The sequence below is a fragment of the Eufriesea mexicana genome, unplaced genomic scaffold, assembly GCF_001483705.2.
Source record: "Eufriesea mexicana isolate 0111107269 unplaced genomic scaffold, ASM148370v2 scaffold3062, whole genome shotgun sequence".
In the NCBI taxonomy this organism is placed as follows: domain Eukaryota; kingdom Metazoa; phylum Arthropoda; class Insecta; order Hymenoptera; family Apidae; genus Eufriesea; species Eufriesea mexicana.
In genome coordinates this window covers 68,163-88,783 of record NW_016911092.1, presented here as the reverse complement: position 1 = coordinate 88,783, position 20,621 = coordinate 68,163, and the positions used below count along the sequence as shown (strand labels likewise).

The 20,621-nt window shown below is 31.9% G+C and overlaps 1 protein-coding gene across 14 annotated transcripts in view; it reads left to right on the top strand.

Annotated features, from left to right (window-relative positions):
- Positions 1–20,621, top strand: part of Patronin (calmodulin-regulated spectrin-associated protein patronin) — a 149,560-nt gene that overhangs the window by 92,787 nt on the left and 36,152 nt on the right. For 13 of the 14 annotated variants that reach the window (XM_017904722.1, XM_017904719.1, XM_017904714.1 and 10 more), the window contains exon 2: positions 10,285–10,380. In XM_017904722.1, the coding sequence (XP_017760211.1) occupies positions 10,285–10,380 (96 nt within the window). Of the gene's footprint in view, positions 1–10,284; positions 10,381–19,796; positions 19,985–20,621 lie in introns of those variants that run through there. The other variant, XM_017904725.1, reaches the window with a different exon arrangement.

The window sequence follows — 20,621 nt, the reverse complement described above, 5'->3', positions numbered from 1 at the left end:
CTGGAATATTTACTCTCGATGATTATATAGATCGTTATTCCAGTCGGACAGTCATGCTTATAGGTAAACCGATTGTGTAATGAAACCAAGACGCTCGTTTGAAGAACGCGTTGGCTAACATCGCTCAAGGATTCTTTTTTACTACGACCCTCTCGTACATACACTGCCTTTGCACGCTGTACGATCTCGCGAAGATTCAAGGATCGCTTTTTGTCCCGCTGCATTTTTCATCCGTACGCGAAATTACGCGTCCACGCTCGGAAATTGATTTTTGCAGTCGGGCTTAGTATGAAAAATTCAGGTAGACGAGCAAGGTGGCCATGAACGGAGTAATTGTTGCAGAGACTCTCGTATTTTTCTGAATATTTTTCTCTTTTTCTTTTTTGAGGTTATGTGTCGGATTTTTGTCAATCATCGAAGTGGTATTATTGCATCATCGATGACGTATCTACTGTTTGAAAAGTGAGAATTAGATCATTTAATATTGATAAATATTGATAATGTTTAAAAGAATACTGATGAAATAAGGAAGCAAGATGAAAAATTGGAAATATGAAATAAAATCGGGTCACTTGATACAGGTTTAGCTTGAATTCTCGTAATCACTGTTACTAATTGAAATCCTGTCTAATAATATTGTTAATCGAGATAATGATAATATCATCGAATGATTTTCAAACGCGTTGATAATTAACTACGACATCCACGAAGCAAACAGTAGCTAAAAACATCTAATAAATATTCTGATAATTCAATAAGACGTCAATTTCATAAAAATATACTCGCGATCTCGTCGTTGAATAACAATCTCGTCACCGAGTGACACATTCTGGAATTATCTTTCAACCAACCGATACACACACCGACGATGCTTTATATACATTTGTTACTTTGCATTCCTCTTTTGTAACCAGTTACGTTCCTTGGATTCTAATTACAAAAGTCAGAAGATCCGAACTTTGCAACTCGACGTCCGCAGTGGCGTACACTGTCGAGAATAAAGATATTTCCCTGGCATCGTAAATTTATACACACACGCGTAAGACATCCGAAATTTAACGTTCTCTCCGTCGATTCGTCTATTCCCACGTTGCCTCTTACAATTTCGTCCACCATCGAGTTTCATAACCGAAATTTCTGCTCCCACGGCGGTATCTCGCGCGAATTTCCTTGGAATTTTATGGCCGGTGATATGCACTTTCACGGTTTATTTACTAGATTCCCCCGCTCTGGATAAAACTGATAATTTCTCGTGGATTACTCGTATCTCGTTGGATCGCGCCACGCCTTACTCCGAGATTGGAATTAAAAATAATTTTTCGTGATAATTTGCAACGCTCTCACCTCGAAATTATCGAATTTTTTGGTGTCGATACGCGTCTCCATTTTGGTATAAAGAAATTGCAAAGAATATTCAAATATATATATATAATAAATTAAATATATGATGGAAATGTGAGATAATTAAATTGAGTGATTTAACATTATAATTTTGTATATTTATTATTTTTATAATTAATATTTAATAATATTATTAATGTTACTAATATTTTTGTGAGTGATGTTGGATTTGGATTTTATCAATTTTAATATTTGTGTTTTATTTTAATATTGATTTTTAATTTTTGAGAATAATTTTAACAAGTTTGTAATGAAAAATATTAATTTGTTATACTGGCTTGTTTTCTTTTTCTTTTTCTTTCTGTTGGGGAATTGTTTCACTTTTGTTTTCCGTGAGGTATGTGTAGGTTTAACTGGATGAATAGTTTTATACGTCATTTTAGTTGGAATCGTAGGCTGAGAAATTCTAGTTCATTCAAGGTTTATTTATATTTATTCATTCACGAGGTTCTTTGTTATGCAAATTAATGACTTCTTTCGCACACGAGTAGGACAAATGTGGCACGGAACAACGGGGTGAAACGAATTACCGGACGCCATTTTGGGGCTCGGTACACAAGGGGTTAATGGATTAGGTTAACTTTGAATCCACGAGAAAAGAGTTTAAGGATAATGAATCGGGCAAAAATATTTGCATCATTTGTATAATAATTAGATTATACACTCTGTAGATAAAATTTGCATATCATTACTGCAATGCATCAAGCTGGAACCTAAATTCAAAAAATGTCTAAATCAGTTTTTCTTCTTTTCTTTCCCATAGACAGAGATAAATTAATTATCTGAAAAATTCGTGACTTCTTCGCGTTGTTATTTAATATTCTGCATAGAAAATTAAAAGACCAATTTATTATTTATTTTATTTGTATTATATACAAAAATATACTCTCTCGATAAAATTTTACAAAGCTTGTATCTCAATAAAAAAAATATAGAAATTATTTTCTTCTCTTTCTTCGTTTTATTACACAGGTACATTAATTTTCTAAAAAAATTCGCCACCTCTTTAAATAATTATTTAATATTCCATATAAAAATATAAAAGTCACAATTTATTATTTACTTCATCTATATTATACAAGAATTGATACAAATCTTTCGCCGTTCGATACATTGTCCAAAATCTGATCAATCCCCGATTCTGGAATAAAATTGAAGAATTTAATTTGCCAGGGATTTCGTAGCCGTTTCGATTCATCGAAACTCAATTATAAATAATTCAACCTTTTTTCCTATCGACGAGACTGCTTTGTCGTTAATTACTAGAGGACTTCGTAATTGATTACTTTGATACCTTAACGCGAGTAAAAAATATTCATACCAGGAATTCGTGTTTGAAGTGCATTTAATCAACCGTAATGTACCCTTGTACCAGGAATATTATTGAACGAAACATTTTGAAATAAAAACGACGCACCCTTGCTTAATTAATGGGCTTTTGTGCACCTTGACAATGTTAGGTGAATTATTGAATCTTTGGTTTTTGGAATGGAACAAAATACCACTGAAAATGCTTCAAATTTTTTTTAGGATTATATGAAATAATCGTGTCGTAAAGAAATCAAATTATTGATTAGTGAATTAAAAAATGAACACTTTAAAATCTCTATTTGCGATATTGTTGTTTTATATATAGTGATTCAAAATTAATACTAAGAAATCAAAGAGTTTGAAAAATTGTTGCTATATGTATTTATAATTGTGTATAAAAATTGTATTTAATGGAACAATACAATTATTAAGTGCACTATCCATATTGCATTGGCATAAAGTAAATGAGATTCTCTTTTGATAATTGATTTTTCTACCATATAATAAACTACTATAAATAAAAATCGTTTATATAAATAATATACATCAAACGTAAGAATCCACTTCAATAAATACAAATTATTTATGACAGGAAATAAAAATTATCAGTTCAACATTGTTTCGATATTATCTTTCTATTTATCTATTCTTTTTCAAATTAAAATTGTTTAATAAAGTGTGATAATGAACTGTATTGAAAACGCAATGGACCTTATTAATTTTTTGGTGAATATTAATATAAAATTATTTACCAGTTCCTCGTGACATTAAAAATGTTAACCTAAACCTTAAATAAAATAATTAAATAAAACAAATAAAAGAAGGGGGAAGAAAAATAAGCAACACAAAATTTATACAAAAATAATAACTAGACTTAAAGATATTTTTAAATTATCCACATAAAATTCTTTCTCCAAACATTTTCATTTCCATCACTTCAACTCTTTGCTGTATGAGTACTAAAATTAAGGACACGCCTGTGTAAAAATAGAAGCTCGAAAACCACCTTAATTAATATCGAATTAAATTAAGGACACACCCGGCTAACAATAGAAGGGACAAAACGTGCTAGTCCTGAATGGGTTACGACTGGGCCATTTTTCTCAAGGGCCATTAGAATCTTCCTCGTTCCACGTTCATTTGCATAGCGGAGGCGCCATGGCTAGCTCGGGCGGCCACTCCTAACTTTTGCAGGCCTCCGGGTTTCTGCATTCTCTCTTCTTCCTTGAAATTACCGACGAGGTTGATCGGGTATGCGTGAGATATACGTTCGCGATCATCTGGCGGATCCGTAAACGAAAAATCGTCGTTATGCGGCAGAAATTCCACCTCGGAACGGGCGAAATCGAATTACCAAGCGATTCCACACGGCCATTAAACAGTTATTACATTTTTTCACCTCCTTTTTGTCCATATTTCACAGTCCTCTATATACCTTTTGCAACACCAGAAACATCATGTTTCACCACCTGGAATTTTATTTTCTAAGGCTCGTGTGTCGAGAACCGAGAAACGCAGTTGAGCAAGAAGTTAAAGATTCCAGTGCCTTAATTCTTTTCACAATTTTTTAATCTCTTTGCAACGAAGGAATTTTCTTTCGTTCATTTGTAGCACCTTCTTCGCCAATTTTTAGCATTTTTCACAAAAATTTTGGTGTGTTCTTAATACTCACATATGCACAGAAGAATGATTTAAATTTCATCTTGAAATATCAAGATAATTCCAAAAATAGTATTTTATTAATACATTTTGCATATTTCTATTTTATAATTATCACAGATCAAAAGCTACACCGCACCTCTTTGTAAAAAATTTTTTTTCTTATACTTATACACATCTCGTCTGTTTGTATATTTGTATATTTTTCTTTTTCTTTTTCTTTGTTACCATTAATTTTATATCTTAATAGTAATAATATTTTTGTAATTTTTCTAATGGGTTAATCCCATATAAATAAATAAATAAATAAATAAAAAATATTTAACTCAAATTAAATTAACACAAATATTTTAATTTTTCTAAATTTAGTGTCGAAATGTTGGATTTCTAAATTTTGATATTTAAAATAAATATCTGTATATCGAAATAAATGTTTCATGGAATTAATCGATATGACAAACGAGTGATTCATGTATACCGATAATTATGAAAGTAGTCCAAATCAGAGATCCAAAAAGAAATGCTTTTATTACTTGCTCCGTGTTGCTACTTTCCCATAGGCTACTTTCATATTCATGTAAGCACGTGTATATCTAATATTCAATCTAATATTAATATCTGATATTAATAATCTAACATCAAACACGCGTTTAATAGAAAATATAAACATAGAAAAACGAGGGATTTATAATTCATGCATATCATCCAGATGATTCGTACATTGCAATTTATTTTCTGTTCATCTAAAGTCTTTCGAATTATTTTATATCCTCATTCCACGACAAGGAGCAGATTTTTGAAGTAATTTCGACGAAGATCGTCGTTATTTACATTTTTGTCTTCCACTTGAGCTATCACGGGTTCGGAAGATGCAGCCTGCAGCAAATCTAGCATAAAATTGTCGCGAATGAAGGTTGGAATATATTTTTCTGCGACCACGTTCCACGAGACTCGCTCTGGTCGTTCAAACGTGTCCCTCGGGACGAGGATATATCGAATATTATAGTTCTTTGAGATCTGGCAGGTCCTTCAGTGTGTCATCGTCTTTTTGGAACGTTTATGTGGCCATTACTTGCGGTTTTCAGGCACCAAAATTTATCTCTTCGTAGATGGCTCTTTAATTCTATATGTGTATTATCTGGGTGGTATTCGTCGTGAAATTTAATTCATCTCGTTTGACTATGTATAGTAGACGTGATGGGTCATCAAGATATTCGGTGACGAGAAATTTCGTGTAATTAATTATGTTTTAATTTTTCACTCTTCTTATAATGGCTAATTGAAAGTGCTTGAATATGTTTGAATATGTTTGACCTACTTATCGGAGTTTTATTCATCGCGTTTGAAGATTTGATTTATTTAATTCCACATTTCTATGGTACACGCGATTGGTCATTGAGATGTTTCGTGACAAGAAATTTCGCATAATTAAATTTTTATTTATTTTCGCGGCGATTAATTCAATCTTTATTTCGATACAATGGTCATATTTCAATCTGGAAATTTCTCTAAATTTAAAATTGCAGAGTTGAGCGGAATTTATGTCAAATATTAATTACGAAGTGACACAGTTATCTATTTATTTTTGGACTTTTTCAAATGTAAAACTATAAACTAAATGAAATATTATGTTAGTTGTAAATTGATAAATACACTCGGTTATCTTTTAATAGTTTAAAATATCTGTATATAGTTTATAATCTCTAGGTTTTCTTTTAATAATTAATTAATTAATTTCAAACTTCTCAGAACTATATATTAAACAAAAAAATTGTATCAAATATCGATTTCGAATTTTGAAATAATAAACTGCAACAAACTGAGAAAATTAAATTAAATTTTGATTGCAGATTTCTGAAGAAAAAAAATTTCATAAATTCATTAATGAAAAAGAGTTTCTTTATTTAAATCATGGTATGTGACACATTGACGTAATCATTACTTATCTATAACATCAGCATCAACTTCAACCGGAAGTTCCTCAAAGTCACTAAGCATCCTGGACCCACGACATTCTATAGTGATGTTTGTTTCTCCAGAAATGAAATCAATTAGCATTCATCACCTAAATACATTTAATTATTTTCTAGTCTCCAAATTTCTCCAAACCTAGAACTACAAACTGAACAAAAAATTGTATCAATTATCAATTTCAAATTTATAAATAAACTGCAACAAACTCACTCCTCTGTGAATCCCTAACCTCCTTTAAACGTAGAGCTATTAACTATTCAGAAAATTACATTAAATATTAATTATAGATTACCAAAAAATAAAATTGTTGCTCTAATTATTTAAATCATCGTGTCTAATGCATCGACACAGTCAATTTCCACCAGACGTTCCCCAAAGTCACTAGCACCCTAGACCCATGACATTTTATAGTGATGTTTGTTTCTCCAGAAACGAAACCAGCAAGCAGGGAATTTCGTTCGTCACTCGACATAAAGCCACAATTTGCCTTCGTCTCTGGCGAATTTCACGATCGACCTGGAACGAAGGAAGTTCCCGTGCATGTGGTACACGAAATGGGACATAAGGCGCCATTCAGGGTCGTCTATCGCGAAGGATGACCACTGTGTAACCAACAATGCCTTGCTTCGGTCGATAACAATGATTGGCCGGACTTCGTTGACCTCTTTAACTCGCTCACATTCACGAGCCTCGCCCAATGTTGTAAATCGACGTTCTTCCTCGCCCGAAATATATACACCACGATTGGGCTCGGTGACTTCATGATCATGCTGTCCCCGCTCTTATCGTAATTAAACCCGATATCACGAGTGGACGTTGGATTAATTAATTTGGGTAATTTAATAATTTTGCCTCCTTTTATTTTCTTCTTCCATTTTTTCTATTTCTTGCTTCGTTTTTCAGTGGTGTTATTCAAGTTTGGAAATAGGGTGAAGAATAATAGTTTTGATTTTGGTTTCGATGTGACGTGGAAAACTGAAAATATGGTTGGGGATTCCTGTTTAGGAATAATTTCCTGTTTTTTCTATTTCTTTTTAGATTTTTCTTCGTCTTATTTTAATCGTGTTATTTTTGTTTGGAGATAGGGTTAAGAATATTAGTTTTGGTTTCGAAATGGTATATAGCAGCTGAAGATTTTTTGGGGAATTCTTCGTTTATCTTTCGGGAATTTTCTGTCAATCTAATTTTCAACTCTAGCAATTGTTTCCAGATTTCATAAATTCTCTTAAATAATTAAAGGATTGGTATGAAAAGCAACCTTTATCAATTTTCGAGTTCTTAAAAGTAATAATACATTCTGATAGTTAGAAGCAATCTGTATTATGAAATTGCTTACGACATGCTTTGCAAATTCTAATACCAGAAACAAATTGCAGATGTTAAAATATTCTTTTTCTTCCAAACTTAAAAAATTGATAAAATTGTTAAAAGCCATATATTCTACAATTGCTCCCATTCTCTGTTATACTTCCACCCAATGAACCCAAAAATCAAACATTCTAAACCTAACCAAAACCTAAACATTAATTCTCCAGAAAAATAAAACAACCCTCTTTCTTTCTCAAACCAAAAATATTCTACCAACAAAATCATTCATCTATTTTCCACTCGTTTTTCTCCAACGAATCGATGGACTCATATTTTCCATATCTCCCCCCCGCCCTCTCTCTCTCTCTTTCTCTCTCAATGCACAAGCGAAATTAGGTCTGAAAATTTGTAAACCCTTTCCCCGTTTGTATAGCAGTCGCCATTAATTGCTTGTCATAGCGAATATATCCGTCGTCGTTGGGACAAATCACCGAATTATGCGACATTGGTGCCTGGGAACGTACGTCAGGTGTTTATGGCGGATCGGAAATATCGCTCGTCGTTGAAGATCGTTTGTTTGTCGGCGAGCCGACGTTGAGGGTGGCTGGCGATTTTAGGGATGGGCACGGTGCTTGAATATTTTACTATAGAATAAGGCGTGAAGAAGCGTCTCGAGTGGGCGGTGAAGTAGCTTATCTTATTGTTAGCGAAAAAGGTGCACGGGCTACGAAGGTATGGAAGTGCGATGCGAGTGCACCGTTGGGTTCCCGTTGAATATTAGAAAAGTTGCGTGAAGGTGGGTTTCAGCCCCTGCAACGTCGTCTGAGTTAACTGTGAGTTAAGTACGCTCGTGTATGTGCACTTAGGGTAGTGTATTCTTGTTTAGCACGGTGGCGAAAGTTAGTAAATAAAGTAGGGGTTCGGAAATTCTTGTGTATTCATTTTGTGAAGTGGAAAAATTGGAATTAAAATGGGTTTTGTATGGGATATTTGCAGAAATATATTGATATTTGGTCAAATATTTGGCTATTTGAGATGTTGTCCAATTATATTAGAAATTAAGTAATTATATGGAGATTTTTGAGTATTCATTGTTTTCTGAGATAGGAAGATTAAAAATAAAAAGCCTGTATTTAGGATATTTGGAAAAAAAATTAGTATTGATCGTGATCGTAGTATTGATATATGAGACTTTGTCCAATTACGCTAAAAATAAAATAATTATTGGAGGATTTTTGGGTATTTTTCATTTTCAAGGATAAAGAGATTGAAATTAAAAATGATCTCAACACAAAATATTCGAAAAACAAAAGAAAAACGAGAAATATTATTTATTGGTGTATAACATGTTATCTGTTTAGATTAGTAATAAAGTAATTATTTGAGAATTGTTCTATTTCCTTTATCTTCTGAGGTGAGAAGATTAAAATGACAGATAACCTTTATACAAAATATTTGGAGAAAAGAGAAATATTATTTATGGATATGTGTAAGATGTTATCTGATTTTTCTTATTTTTAAGGGAAGAAGTTGACGAATATAATATCAAGAATTTCATGTTCTGCGGGAAATATAAAGTACAGTGGTATTTTCAATACTGTAGACGTCATAGCACTTACTAATTAACATAGAAAACAAAGAAGCAGAATTTCTATATTCTGATCCCTCGGTTCATTAAAATTCACGAAGCATTAATTGCTATCGAGAAACGTTCTGAATCGCGAAGCTGTTTTAATCGTTATGGCACAGCAAGGAATCCCAAGTATTCCAAGTGGTTCAAGTGCTCATTGCAGTTTCCAGTTTTCTTAGTTGCAAACGATAGCGCCAAGTAAACACGTCCAAGAATTAATCTCAAAGTTAGCCGAGTGGTTGCGATTGGCGATACCAATTTCTTAACAGGCTTTATGTTTTAGGATTGGGAAAATAAGGAAAATAGCGTGATACGAAACTATTATATACTGTGGATCAAAAGTTCTAGTAATTTAAATTTTGTCTTTCGAAGTCTACTTTTAATAGATTTCTCAAATTTTCTTTCTTACTTACTTAACTTTAATTGAAATTAAAATTTAATTTAATTTAATATAATTTTATTTTAATTTTATTTTAATTTAATTTTAATTTGATTTTTATTTAATTTTATTTGATAAATTATTCAATTTTCCAACTTGAAATTATTATATAACCCCATAAGTGTCATATTGCAACCTTTTAATCACAAATTTTTGTGCTGTAGAATATATGACAAATCGAGATCGTGTAATATAATACGTATAAAAGAATTTATTTATTTTTCCACAAGGAGCCATTTTCCCCACGATTTATTATGAATTGTAATTCACCCTATAAAATCTTTGTCAAGGGTATAGGTATTCTAAGTGTCACCAGCAAATATTCCAGTTTTATATGACGTTTGAAATATTCCAAGATTAGAAGAAATTTTTCTCTTTCGTTGTATTAGCTCGTCATACTCGATCGTTTTCTTGTCTATTTATTTTTCTGTATCTTCCACTCGAGGTATACGATAAGAACTGGAAAGTACAGAAATAAATTTTCGAATAGTTCTATTTAGATCTCGATCTCGAAAATTGGACATAATAATTATTGACTTTCTCTTGTGTTTTATTGTTGCAGGCCAAACAACGTGCCTCCGTAAAATGGCTCTTGTCGAAGGCGTACAACAACCGAGTGCCAGAAAACCTTCGTGAGCCGTATTATGTCGATAATGAGGTACGTAATCTCGAATTTTTTACTACACACGTGTCAGAGTTAACGTAGTACAAGAAAAAAGAAAAAAAAAAATAGTAAGCTAGAACATCACTAAGAAACGAAAATTTTACAATTTAACCCCTTGATTATTTTATTTAATTTTGAAAGGGTATATCTGTATTTTTTAAAATTATTTTTAAGCATTTATAAGTATATTCGATAAAGGTAAAGTAAGTACGGTAAAATTTTGCAGTAAAATTAAAATGGATTATAGCAAGGTGGCAATTTTTTAATTTATCTTTTTAAAAAATTTATGTTTTTAGTATTTAAAGATTCATTGATATATTATTTACAAAATTTGAAATTTTATTAAATAGTGGAAGTGAATTTCTTTTTTAACCATGACGAGTATATATTCGTCATTGAATAAAAATTTGTCGTTTTTTCATGACGAGGGAATAAACTACGAAGGAATATATAAATTATAGATAGCTATGAGATAAAGATATACTGATTCATCCTCTATTTGTCACGTTTCCGAATAATATAATCAGGTATTTGGTATAAGATATTGTTCAATACTGCAAGGAGGTCAGGGGTTCTCAGTTTCTTTTATTTACCATCAATTGACGTATATCATATTGATCATATGATCAAGTCAGTTGTAGGTATTATTCATTATTAAGTAACATATATAATATATATTGTAATATACTTTCCTCTATACAAATAAAAATTTTGTATAATTTAATAAAATGGTGTATGGCCAGTGTACCACAGATTGAGAATCGCTGGAAAATGTATAAAAAATCGAAGCAAGCTTTGTTTCATGTTTCAAATTCCAAAACACAGAAGATAGCAGTAATTCTTAGAATCTGGAATTATATAATCGAATGTCTGAGTCACTGTAGGTAATAGTGCTACAAATGCCAAGAATCCTATACTACACATACCACGTTTACAGAAAGTAATTGATGATCTATACCAACTGTATAATAGAGAACACAGTTTCGAAAATTAATTTCTTCCTGTTTTTCAGAAAGACAAGAAAAGAAATTTTCCAGCTTTAACATTCTTTCATAATGATCTATACCAATCTACCTTCTAATTTCTCTATAGACATTCTTCTAGATCCCAATATTTTTCATTTCCAAAGTCATCTGTAAACTCTAAAATCATTTGTAACATGTCTATCATCTTCTAATCCCTTCACAAATGAAGATAATACATAAACTGTTATTAACTATCATAAACATAATATCATATTCAAATTAATTTTTAAGTTTAGAGGAATCATGGACCAGCCCACCCGCTACAGCCAGTCTAGACCCTTTCGTCTAATCAATCGTAATTACAAGAACCCCAAATTCGATCACTGCCTCACCAAATTTTCTTCACTTGGTAAATCACTGTCAAACAAAACCAGAGCACGATTCTATCCCAATTACATCACCTAACAGCAAGATCAGACACAGTTGCAATCTATCAGTCGCAACTGAACCGAGATCTCTCTGCATCCTCTTCGACCTAACTCTAATTTCTCCTAATGCCACGTTCGTTCCTTTGACGATCGATGGATCCTCTACGCCAAGAGGTCGGTTTACGCTTTAACGTGTCCTGAGAAGTCTTTTGTGGCACACATGGTTGTTTCTCTAGCTGAGAAACCTGGTATCGTGAAAGGCGTACAAATTCGCTGGGCGTTTGCCCGGTGGGACGCTAATAATGTTCCGTGAAAAGGATTCTACCGTCGAACTTAGATAACGAGCACGGAAACCTCGGGAAACTTTCTCGGAAATGACACAGATATTAGCTGCGATGAGAGGTTTGCTTATCTCCAGTATAACGAGGAAATTAGGCCTGGTTTGTGGTAAGTGTGAAACAAGTGGAAAAGAAGAATCGAACGAATGAAATCTTCCTTGATACGTGGTAGATGGTGGACCTAACAGACCTATCAAAAAATGCCAAAAATCAAAGGAAAATTAAAATCAACAATATCCTAAATTCATTACGTGATTAACACTTTAATGGTCGCACGTTTACGCAGTCAAACGTTGCCAGAGGCCTGCAATATTTTGCAAGAATTAATTTAAAAAAAACTCTATTTAAAATTCATGAAATAATACAACGTGTGCGAACATACGCATAAAATAAAAGACAATAACAATTTAATAACAAATTTAATATTTTTCCTTTGTGTAATAATTATTAATTAGAGGGAACATCACACACATGTACGAGCGGATATTAAAGTGTTAATGACGTGATGAATTTAGGATATTGCTGATTTTAATTTTCCATTGGTTTTTAGGATTTTTTGGTAGGTCTATTGGGATGTTAGAGGAGAATATTTTTAAAGTTGGTTGACGAGAAAAGTTGGACGAATGAAATCTTCCTTGATACGTGGTAGATGGACGTGATTAATGACGTGATGATTTAGGATGTTATTGATTTTAATTTTCTTTTGATTTTTGGCCTTTTTTGATAAGTCTATCGGGATATTAAAACAAAATATTTTTGAAGTTGATTGAGTTTTGAGTAGAGTTTAATTTTAAATATATGGTTTTAGGTTTGTTTGATATTGCAGCGAGATTAGTATTTTCTGGTAATTTTTTTGAGACACGTGGTATGTTATTGATGAGTTCGTATATGAAGGATGATGGGAGTGATTAATGATACGATAAATTGAAGGTATTGCGGGGTTCTAAATTTGGTTAATGTTATAGTTAGATTAGTATCTTTTTAATCTTTCTGAGACAAGTGCGTATAAGGGATGGTGTATAATTAAAAAATTAAATAAGAACAATTATATTTTGGTGTTAATCATTTTTTTAGGAAATTTATCGAGATATTGGGAAACAGAGTGTTCAAATTTATAATTATTGTTGAATCTGAAGTGGAATTTTTGGATATAGATTGGTTACTATTATTGTTGAATTTTGTATTCTATAGATTCTTCGTTTTTGAAAAAATTAGCAAGAAAAATTTATTCTTTTCCCATTACTAAATTATTAGTTTATTTATTTGTTAAGCCATTTGGTGTAATTTATTAGAATTCTTAATATTGAAAGTATTGATTTTTAGAAAATATTAAAGTATTGATAGAAATTGTTGACAAACTTTTGTTGTACGAACAGGATAATTTTTTCCGTGCATCTAGGACATGTTTTCCAATTTTCTTTTTCCTCGTGACCGTATTTTTCTTGCACCTTGTTTCTCTTGAAGTAGTGGACAATAAATCTTCTGTAAAATCGTATTTTTCATCCACGTTGACCCATTTTCTCTGGATTTAAAATAGCGAATTCAATCAAATTTTTTACCTCGTTTCCTAACAAGTTGCTGAACATACTGAATAAAGAAGTCAAGAAAAAAAGAAAGAGGAGAAAATGTTTACATAAAAGAAACTATTTATTGATCGTCTTTCAAACAATGTTCTAACCACCGTATAACCTCGTTTTTAAAAAATTTCTAGGAAAACCGTGTATTCGATTTATTCGCCTCTATTAGTGCAATTCTCAGTCAAAATTTGATTGAAATTGCTTCTGTGGTTTGGGAGGAAATGGGTCGTGAAGTTCAAAACTAGTCCATGGGGACAAAACTTTATCGTGGATCTGTTAAAAAAGAGCAACGAATTGCGTTATAAAATTACAAATAAAATTTGTTGAAAGTTAAATTTTTATGAAAAGCAAGCAGTAACACTGATTTATTGGGAAAAAATGGGAAAAGTGTAACATAACATGACAAATATCTTTACAGATACATTTCCAAAATTTTTATACATTTCCGTATACCATTTATTTTAAATAAAATTACTAATTAAAAAAAAATTTTTTATATTATTTCTTATATTCTTTTATTTTATTTTATTATATTTTTTTATTTTTATATGTTTTTATGTTATTGGTTATGATTTTTATTATTATTAATATTTTTAATGATTTTTAAGTATTTTCTAAAAACCAATATTTTGAAAAAAAAATTTCCTATACATATAACGTCCCTCGGCCTCAATTTTCGAAATATTTCCTCAAACAGTTCGCTGTTAATACATGGAATTCTGTCTATACGTGTACGTCTGTGACTCTGTATGCGTGAATCCACGATTTCTCCTTATCTCTTGTTTCTACAAATAACGGCATGGCAACCAACCACGAATAATGTATAACGTGTCAAGAAAAATGAAACAGAAGATGAATGCGGCTTCGTGGTGGCTGGAATAAATCCATTAAATTATTTACTAGATAGGATAGCTAGGTTTAAGTAAGGTTTAAGTTAGGTTCTTTTATTCAAATCGACTTACAAGGAGAGTGCAAGTCCTTCGGGTCACCGATTTAGTTGAAACTTTGCAGATTTGAAGATATCGTCATACAGTTTAAGAAAATATATCATTATAGCCGCAACTAGTCAATAGTTTTTGAGATATTTGCGATTAAAGTTTTATTACTTCCAGAATTATACATTTATTTCTAGTAAGTTTGAAGTCAAATTGTAGCATAACGGTGACGATCGAGAATTACAATAATGGACGACCGGGGTTCGATTCCCGTTCATAGGCATTATTCCTTTTTCAATCTATTTTTTATTTTGTACTAATTTTTCGCGTATGAAAACATTGTAAATAAACAATTATAAATAAAATTTCTTAATAAAAAAATTTATTTTTTACGCTTTCTTATGCTAGTATATATTTATTACAAAATAATAAGAATATTATGTAAGAAAGAGTTTTCTATAGTAATCTTATTTATTACTAACTAATTATTAAATTACACATTGAATATAAGAATGTTACCTATATCCAACTTTGCTTTGTAGCTATAAATATTCATGAATTAATTACAGAAACTCGGAAATTTATTAATTTTCTTCTGTCGAATAAATACGAATTTTACCGCCTGCGATCAGCGCCATCTATGATTTGGGCTCAAAAATCAAGAAAGTGATAGGAATATAGAATAGGCAAGGAGGTCGTCGAAGAGCTGGTCACGTGACATACGAGGACAGAGTGGGGATAGAAAAGGATAAAATGTCTCCGGCACTGAAAAATTATTAATTACTCAATTTCCATAAACAATTTGTGAACTTTTATAATTTCATTGCAAAGCTGGAACTTTAGGCTACATTCTTATCTAACTTTCGTAAAGAATTTAACTCTAAATTGTTAGTTATTAATTTTTGTTTTGTGGCGTCTATGATTTCGTAACGGCGACCATCACGATCTTCCGTGAAAATATTTAATACTAAACAAAACTAGAAGCAAAATGTGGTCAAAAGTTATATGAGAAGATTCGCAAGAACATTATCTTTGTAACGAGTGCATAAAGCTTCATAAATTAATTGCGTAGATGATAGTAATTAATGAAAAACCTATGGCGTCTTCGACAACAATTCAAACACTGTATAGAATAATAATTAATAATTAATTAATCAGGGACAAATCTATATCGAAAAATATATTGGAAAGTTCTTGAAGGACCTGCCTTTACGATACAATTATAAAAGTTCATAAATTAATTGCAGAAATTGAGTAATTAATTAATTTTCTAATAAAAATTCAAATGGAACAGTCAGCGCCGCCTATGATTTTTATCTGGAAGCTTGTGCTCCGTTAGTTCCAGTACAAAACTATAGGCGGCGCTGACTGTTCCTTTTTGAATTTTTATTAGAAAATTAATTAATTACTCAATTCCTGCGATTAATTTATAAACTTTTATAATTGCATCGGAAAGGGAGATATCTTCAAGAACTTTCCAATATATTTTTCGATATAGATTTGTCCCTAATTAATTAATTATTAATTATTATTCTACGGAGTGTTTGAATTATTGCCGAAGACGCCATTGGTCTTTCATTAATTACTGTCCTATACGTAATCAATTTATGACCTTCATGCACGCATTATATAAACGACATCCTGGAGCGTCTTCACATATTACTTTTGTTCACATTTTGCTTCTAGTTTCGTTGAGTATTAAATATTTTCACGGAAGATCATGATGGTCGTCGTTACGAAATCATAGACGCCATAAAAGAAAAATTAATAGCTAACAATTTAGAGTTAAATTCTCTACGAAAGTTAGATAAGAATGTAGCCTGAAGTTCCAGCTTTGCAATGGAATTATAAAAGTTCATAAATTAATTACAGAAATTGAGTAATTAATAATTTTTCGCTGCCGGAGCCATTCTATCCTTTTCTATCAACTCTCTGTCCTTGTGTCACGTGACGAGCTCTTCCACGACCTCCTTGCCTATTCTATATTCCTATCACTTTCTTGATTTTTGAGCCCAAATCATAGATGGCACTGATCGCGGGCGGTAAAATTTGTATTTATTCAACAGTAGAAAATTAATAAATTTCCGAGTTTCTGTAATTAATTCATGAATATTTATAGCTACACAGCAAAGTTGAATATAGGCAACATTCTTATACAATGTTTAATTTAATAATTAGTTAGTAATAAATAAGATTACTATAGAAAACTGTCTTTCTTACATAATATTCTTATTATTTTGTAATAAATATATACTAGCATAAGAAAGCGTAAAAAATAAATTTTTTTATTAAGAAATTTTATTTATAATTGTTTATTTACAATGTTTTCATACGCGAAAAATTAGTATAAAATAAAAAATAGATTGAAAAAGGAATAATGACTACGGACGGGAATCGAACCTCGCTCCTCCAGTATATGAGGAAAAATTTATTCAAAATATCCATTTCTCTATAACTTTTTGAAAAAGCGTGGAAATCAGTGAGACCCCCCCCCCTTCTAAATAATTGCCAATTTTTTTATAATAAATTTCATATTAATTTTTGTAATAAATTGTGTCAATTGCAATTTTTCATAATAAATTTTATATTAATTTTCATAATAAATCTTGTCAATTACGTTTTTTCATAATAAATTTCAAATAAATTTCATATTAAATTTCAAATAAATTTCATATTAAATTTCAAATAAATTTCATATTGAATTTAATAATAAATTGCATCAATTGTTTTTATAAAAATTCTAAAGAAATATTGATTGTAATATTTATGACTGTCTTTCATTCTGGACGTTTTTATTGGTATCACTTGTGTCATTTGTAATCAATGATAGTTTATAATTAATTAATTGATTAATTAATGGAATAGAAAGAGACTGCTTCGTTTATCGACCAGTTAACTGTCAGTCTGTCTTCGTTCTTAATTATTACGACATTTTGCTGCTCTTGTCGGTTTCGTTACGTTAGTCGGGGCTAATTTTTGATAGTACCTGCTTCTACATGTAATGTTACTTTATTACAAGATGCAGCGCTTAACTGCTTCTGAAATTCCTTGAGAACATCTAAGCGTTCGAGGAAGTAAACACGAGGGCTCGAAAGAAATTGCTCTTAACGTTGCTTCCAAGATGACTTCGTCAATATTTTTCTTCTCCTTCCGGAAATCGTGTTTCTTTACCACGCGGTGAAGGAAATTTAAACTTAACTTTTAATTTCACCAGGATTCCCTTTAAATCGAATCTTCGCTTTGGACTTATTTTCAATCTGTTCAGCGATTTTTAATTTGCACGCAAGAATGACGTGAAAAATTGCTATAATTATTGTAAGCATACCGTGTTTAAATTAATTTCGGAGCCCAGAAGTTATTTCTACTTCCTTTATTTTTTTTTATTTCTGTTTTTATTTATTTTTAAGGCTCAGAAGGTATTTCTATTTCGTTCAATGTTTATATTATGCAAACGTAATGTGAAAGATTGTGATGATCATTGCGAAGGTACAATATTTATATTAATTTTTAAGTTTGGAAAAATAAATAGAAATTTCGACTGTGGATTTATTTTTACTCTATTCCTGAGTCTTTTGTGTATGATATTAATGACTGAAATGATAATTAGAAATAATGTAAAAGGAAATTAATGAGAATTATAAATACATGGTAGCACGAATTTCAGTAAATTGTAGAAATCACGAATAATAGAACTGAATTCCAAAATTCTCGAAAGCTTTATCTTGAACTTGTGATCGTTTACACAAGAATTACCTAAGGCTACATTCCAAGCCAGCGCTAGTATGTTTTCGATAGAAAAGCAAACACTCGTGGTTCTCGAATTGCTTACGAATCGTCGAATCAGTCGTTTTCTTCTATCATCGTGTTCTTGATGACTTCCGAATTTTGCTTCCTCATTGTACGAATTCTAATATTATTTGCGTGTTATTTATTAGTATCAGAAATACTATTCGAAATATTTATTCTACTTTTACTACAGTAATTTCGATATCAGACGAAATACCCAATAGAATAATTATTCAGATTCTTCAAAATTCCAGGTCACAATCATTGTTATCTCGTTAATGCTCTTTAGGGCGATTAACCAATCGATCAAAATAAAAATTATTTCTAATAATTACTCCTTATGTTGAAAAAGAAAAATAAGAAATACCTATTCTATTATATAATAATTCTGATGCCTGAAAATACATAACATAGCAATCGAAATTCTAAAAGATTCCAGAATTTTGCACCAACCACCAATTAACCGATCAAACAAAGTAATTGAAATTAATGAGATTATCGAGACTCAAAATTAACTTCTCCAATCTAAATTATAGCCACCTCTTCATAAACCTCTACCTACCTCAATAGTATCATTATGTCTATACTACTTCTAATAACTATTTCTTACATGAAAGAAGGAAAACGAAATTGTTGAATCAGGAGCTGGGTAAAATTTAAAACGTGAGCAAAATAAAATTCGTCGTACCGCAGCAGAGCTTAAAGGCTTTATTTTAGAGATACTCGAGGGAGCATGTTGGACAGGATACTTCTCTTCTCGACAATAGATCCAAATTTTTGGGGTTTTCTTCTACAGGGGAAAAACTTCTCCCACTACACCTTGGCCCTTTCAGGACACGCCATAAATTTCTTACGTATACTCCATCAAAAATACCTATTTTAACGCTTACTATAATAATTTTGATGTCGCAGAAAATACCTAACGCAGCAATCCATATTCTACAAAATTCCAGAATTTTACACCAAAACAACCGACCAAACAAAGTAATTGAAATTACTGGGATTATCGAGACCCAAAATTAACTCTATATTCTCTCACAAAAATTCTTCAGAATACTCAAACCAATCCTCTAATCCAAAACAAGCCACTAATCCTCCAATCCAAATTGCAGCTAGCTCTTCACAAACCTCTACCTATCTCACCACTATCGTTATCTCTAAACTACCCCTAATAATTACTTACGTTACGTTGAAAAAAAAAGAAAGAAAATATAGGCGTATCGATTGTTAGACCATTACCGTGCAACCGCATTTTACGTTGCACGTGCAACCCGTACGTGAAAGCCCCGGTCGTGTCGTGGTTGATCCAGTTAACCCAATCGAATTACTCCGCGATCGTCCGCGTTCGACCTCTTTCCTCGCAGCCAGTAAATCATGGAACAGCCGTGACGAATGTCCCCGTCGTTTCAAGCCATTCTTTCGCATCGTGTCAATCGCAGGATGTATTTAATCGAGGACCATGCACCGTTCGCGCCGCAAAACCAATCGTCCAGCCACCGAGTCCACGTTTCGACGTGCCTGAGATTCACGGCCGAGAAGGAGCTGTTCAAGGTGCACCGGTGCGGCCAGGTGAGACCCTTGAACTTCGAAAGTGCGACGAGATCGATCGCAGTCGAGCATAGAAGGGAGATTCGGCGAAGGGGGTCCTGTGCTTGCGAGAATACGTTTGACACCGTGAAAGAAGGTGTTCCAAGGATCGTTTCGATGTGGGTTTTGGCGTCCGGAATAGGTCGTGCGTAGTTTGGACGTTGGTACCTTGTCTGAGGCTATGCGCTGGACACTGCTGGATTTGTAGGGGGTATTTCCTGTAACGCGAAACAATTCTGATTTTATACAATTGAACGTGTTGAAAAGGACCTGTTTCCTTGTAGGTTTTCGAATTTTCGAATTAATTTTGCAAAGTTTAAAAGCTTCTATCTAATCCAGAGTTATAGAGTGCAAATGGTACTAATTTTCTGTAGATTGTTTGTGGAAATATATTTAGACTGATAAATCTGATTTTAGATAATTGGTCGCATCAAAAAGAGAATGTTTCATTGCAAGATTTGGAATTTTCCAATTGATTTTCCGAAATTTGAAGGCTTCTACCTGGTCTAAAACTGTGGGTTGCAAATAGTACTGATATTCTGCAGAGTGTTTGTTGAGATATATTGGAGCTGATGGATCTAATTTTGGACAATTGGTCACGTTGAAAAGGCACTATTTC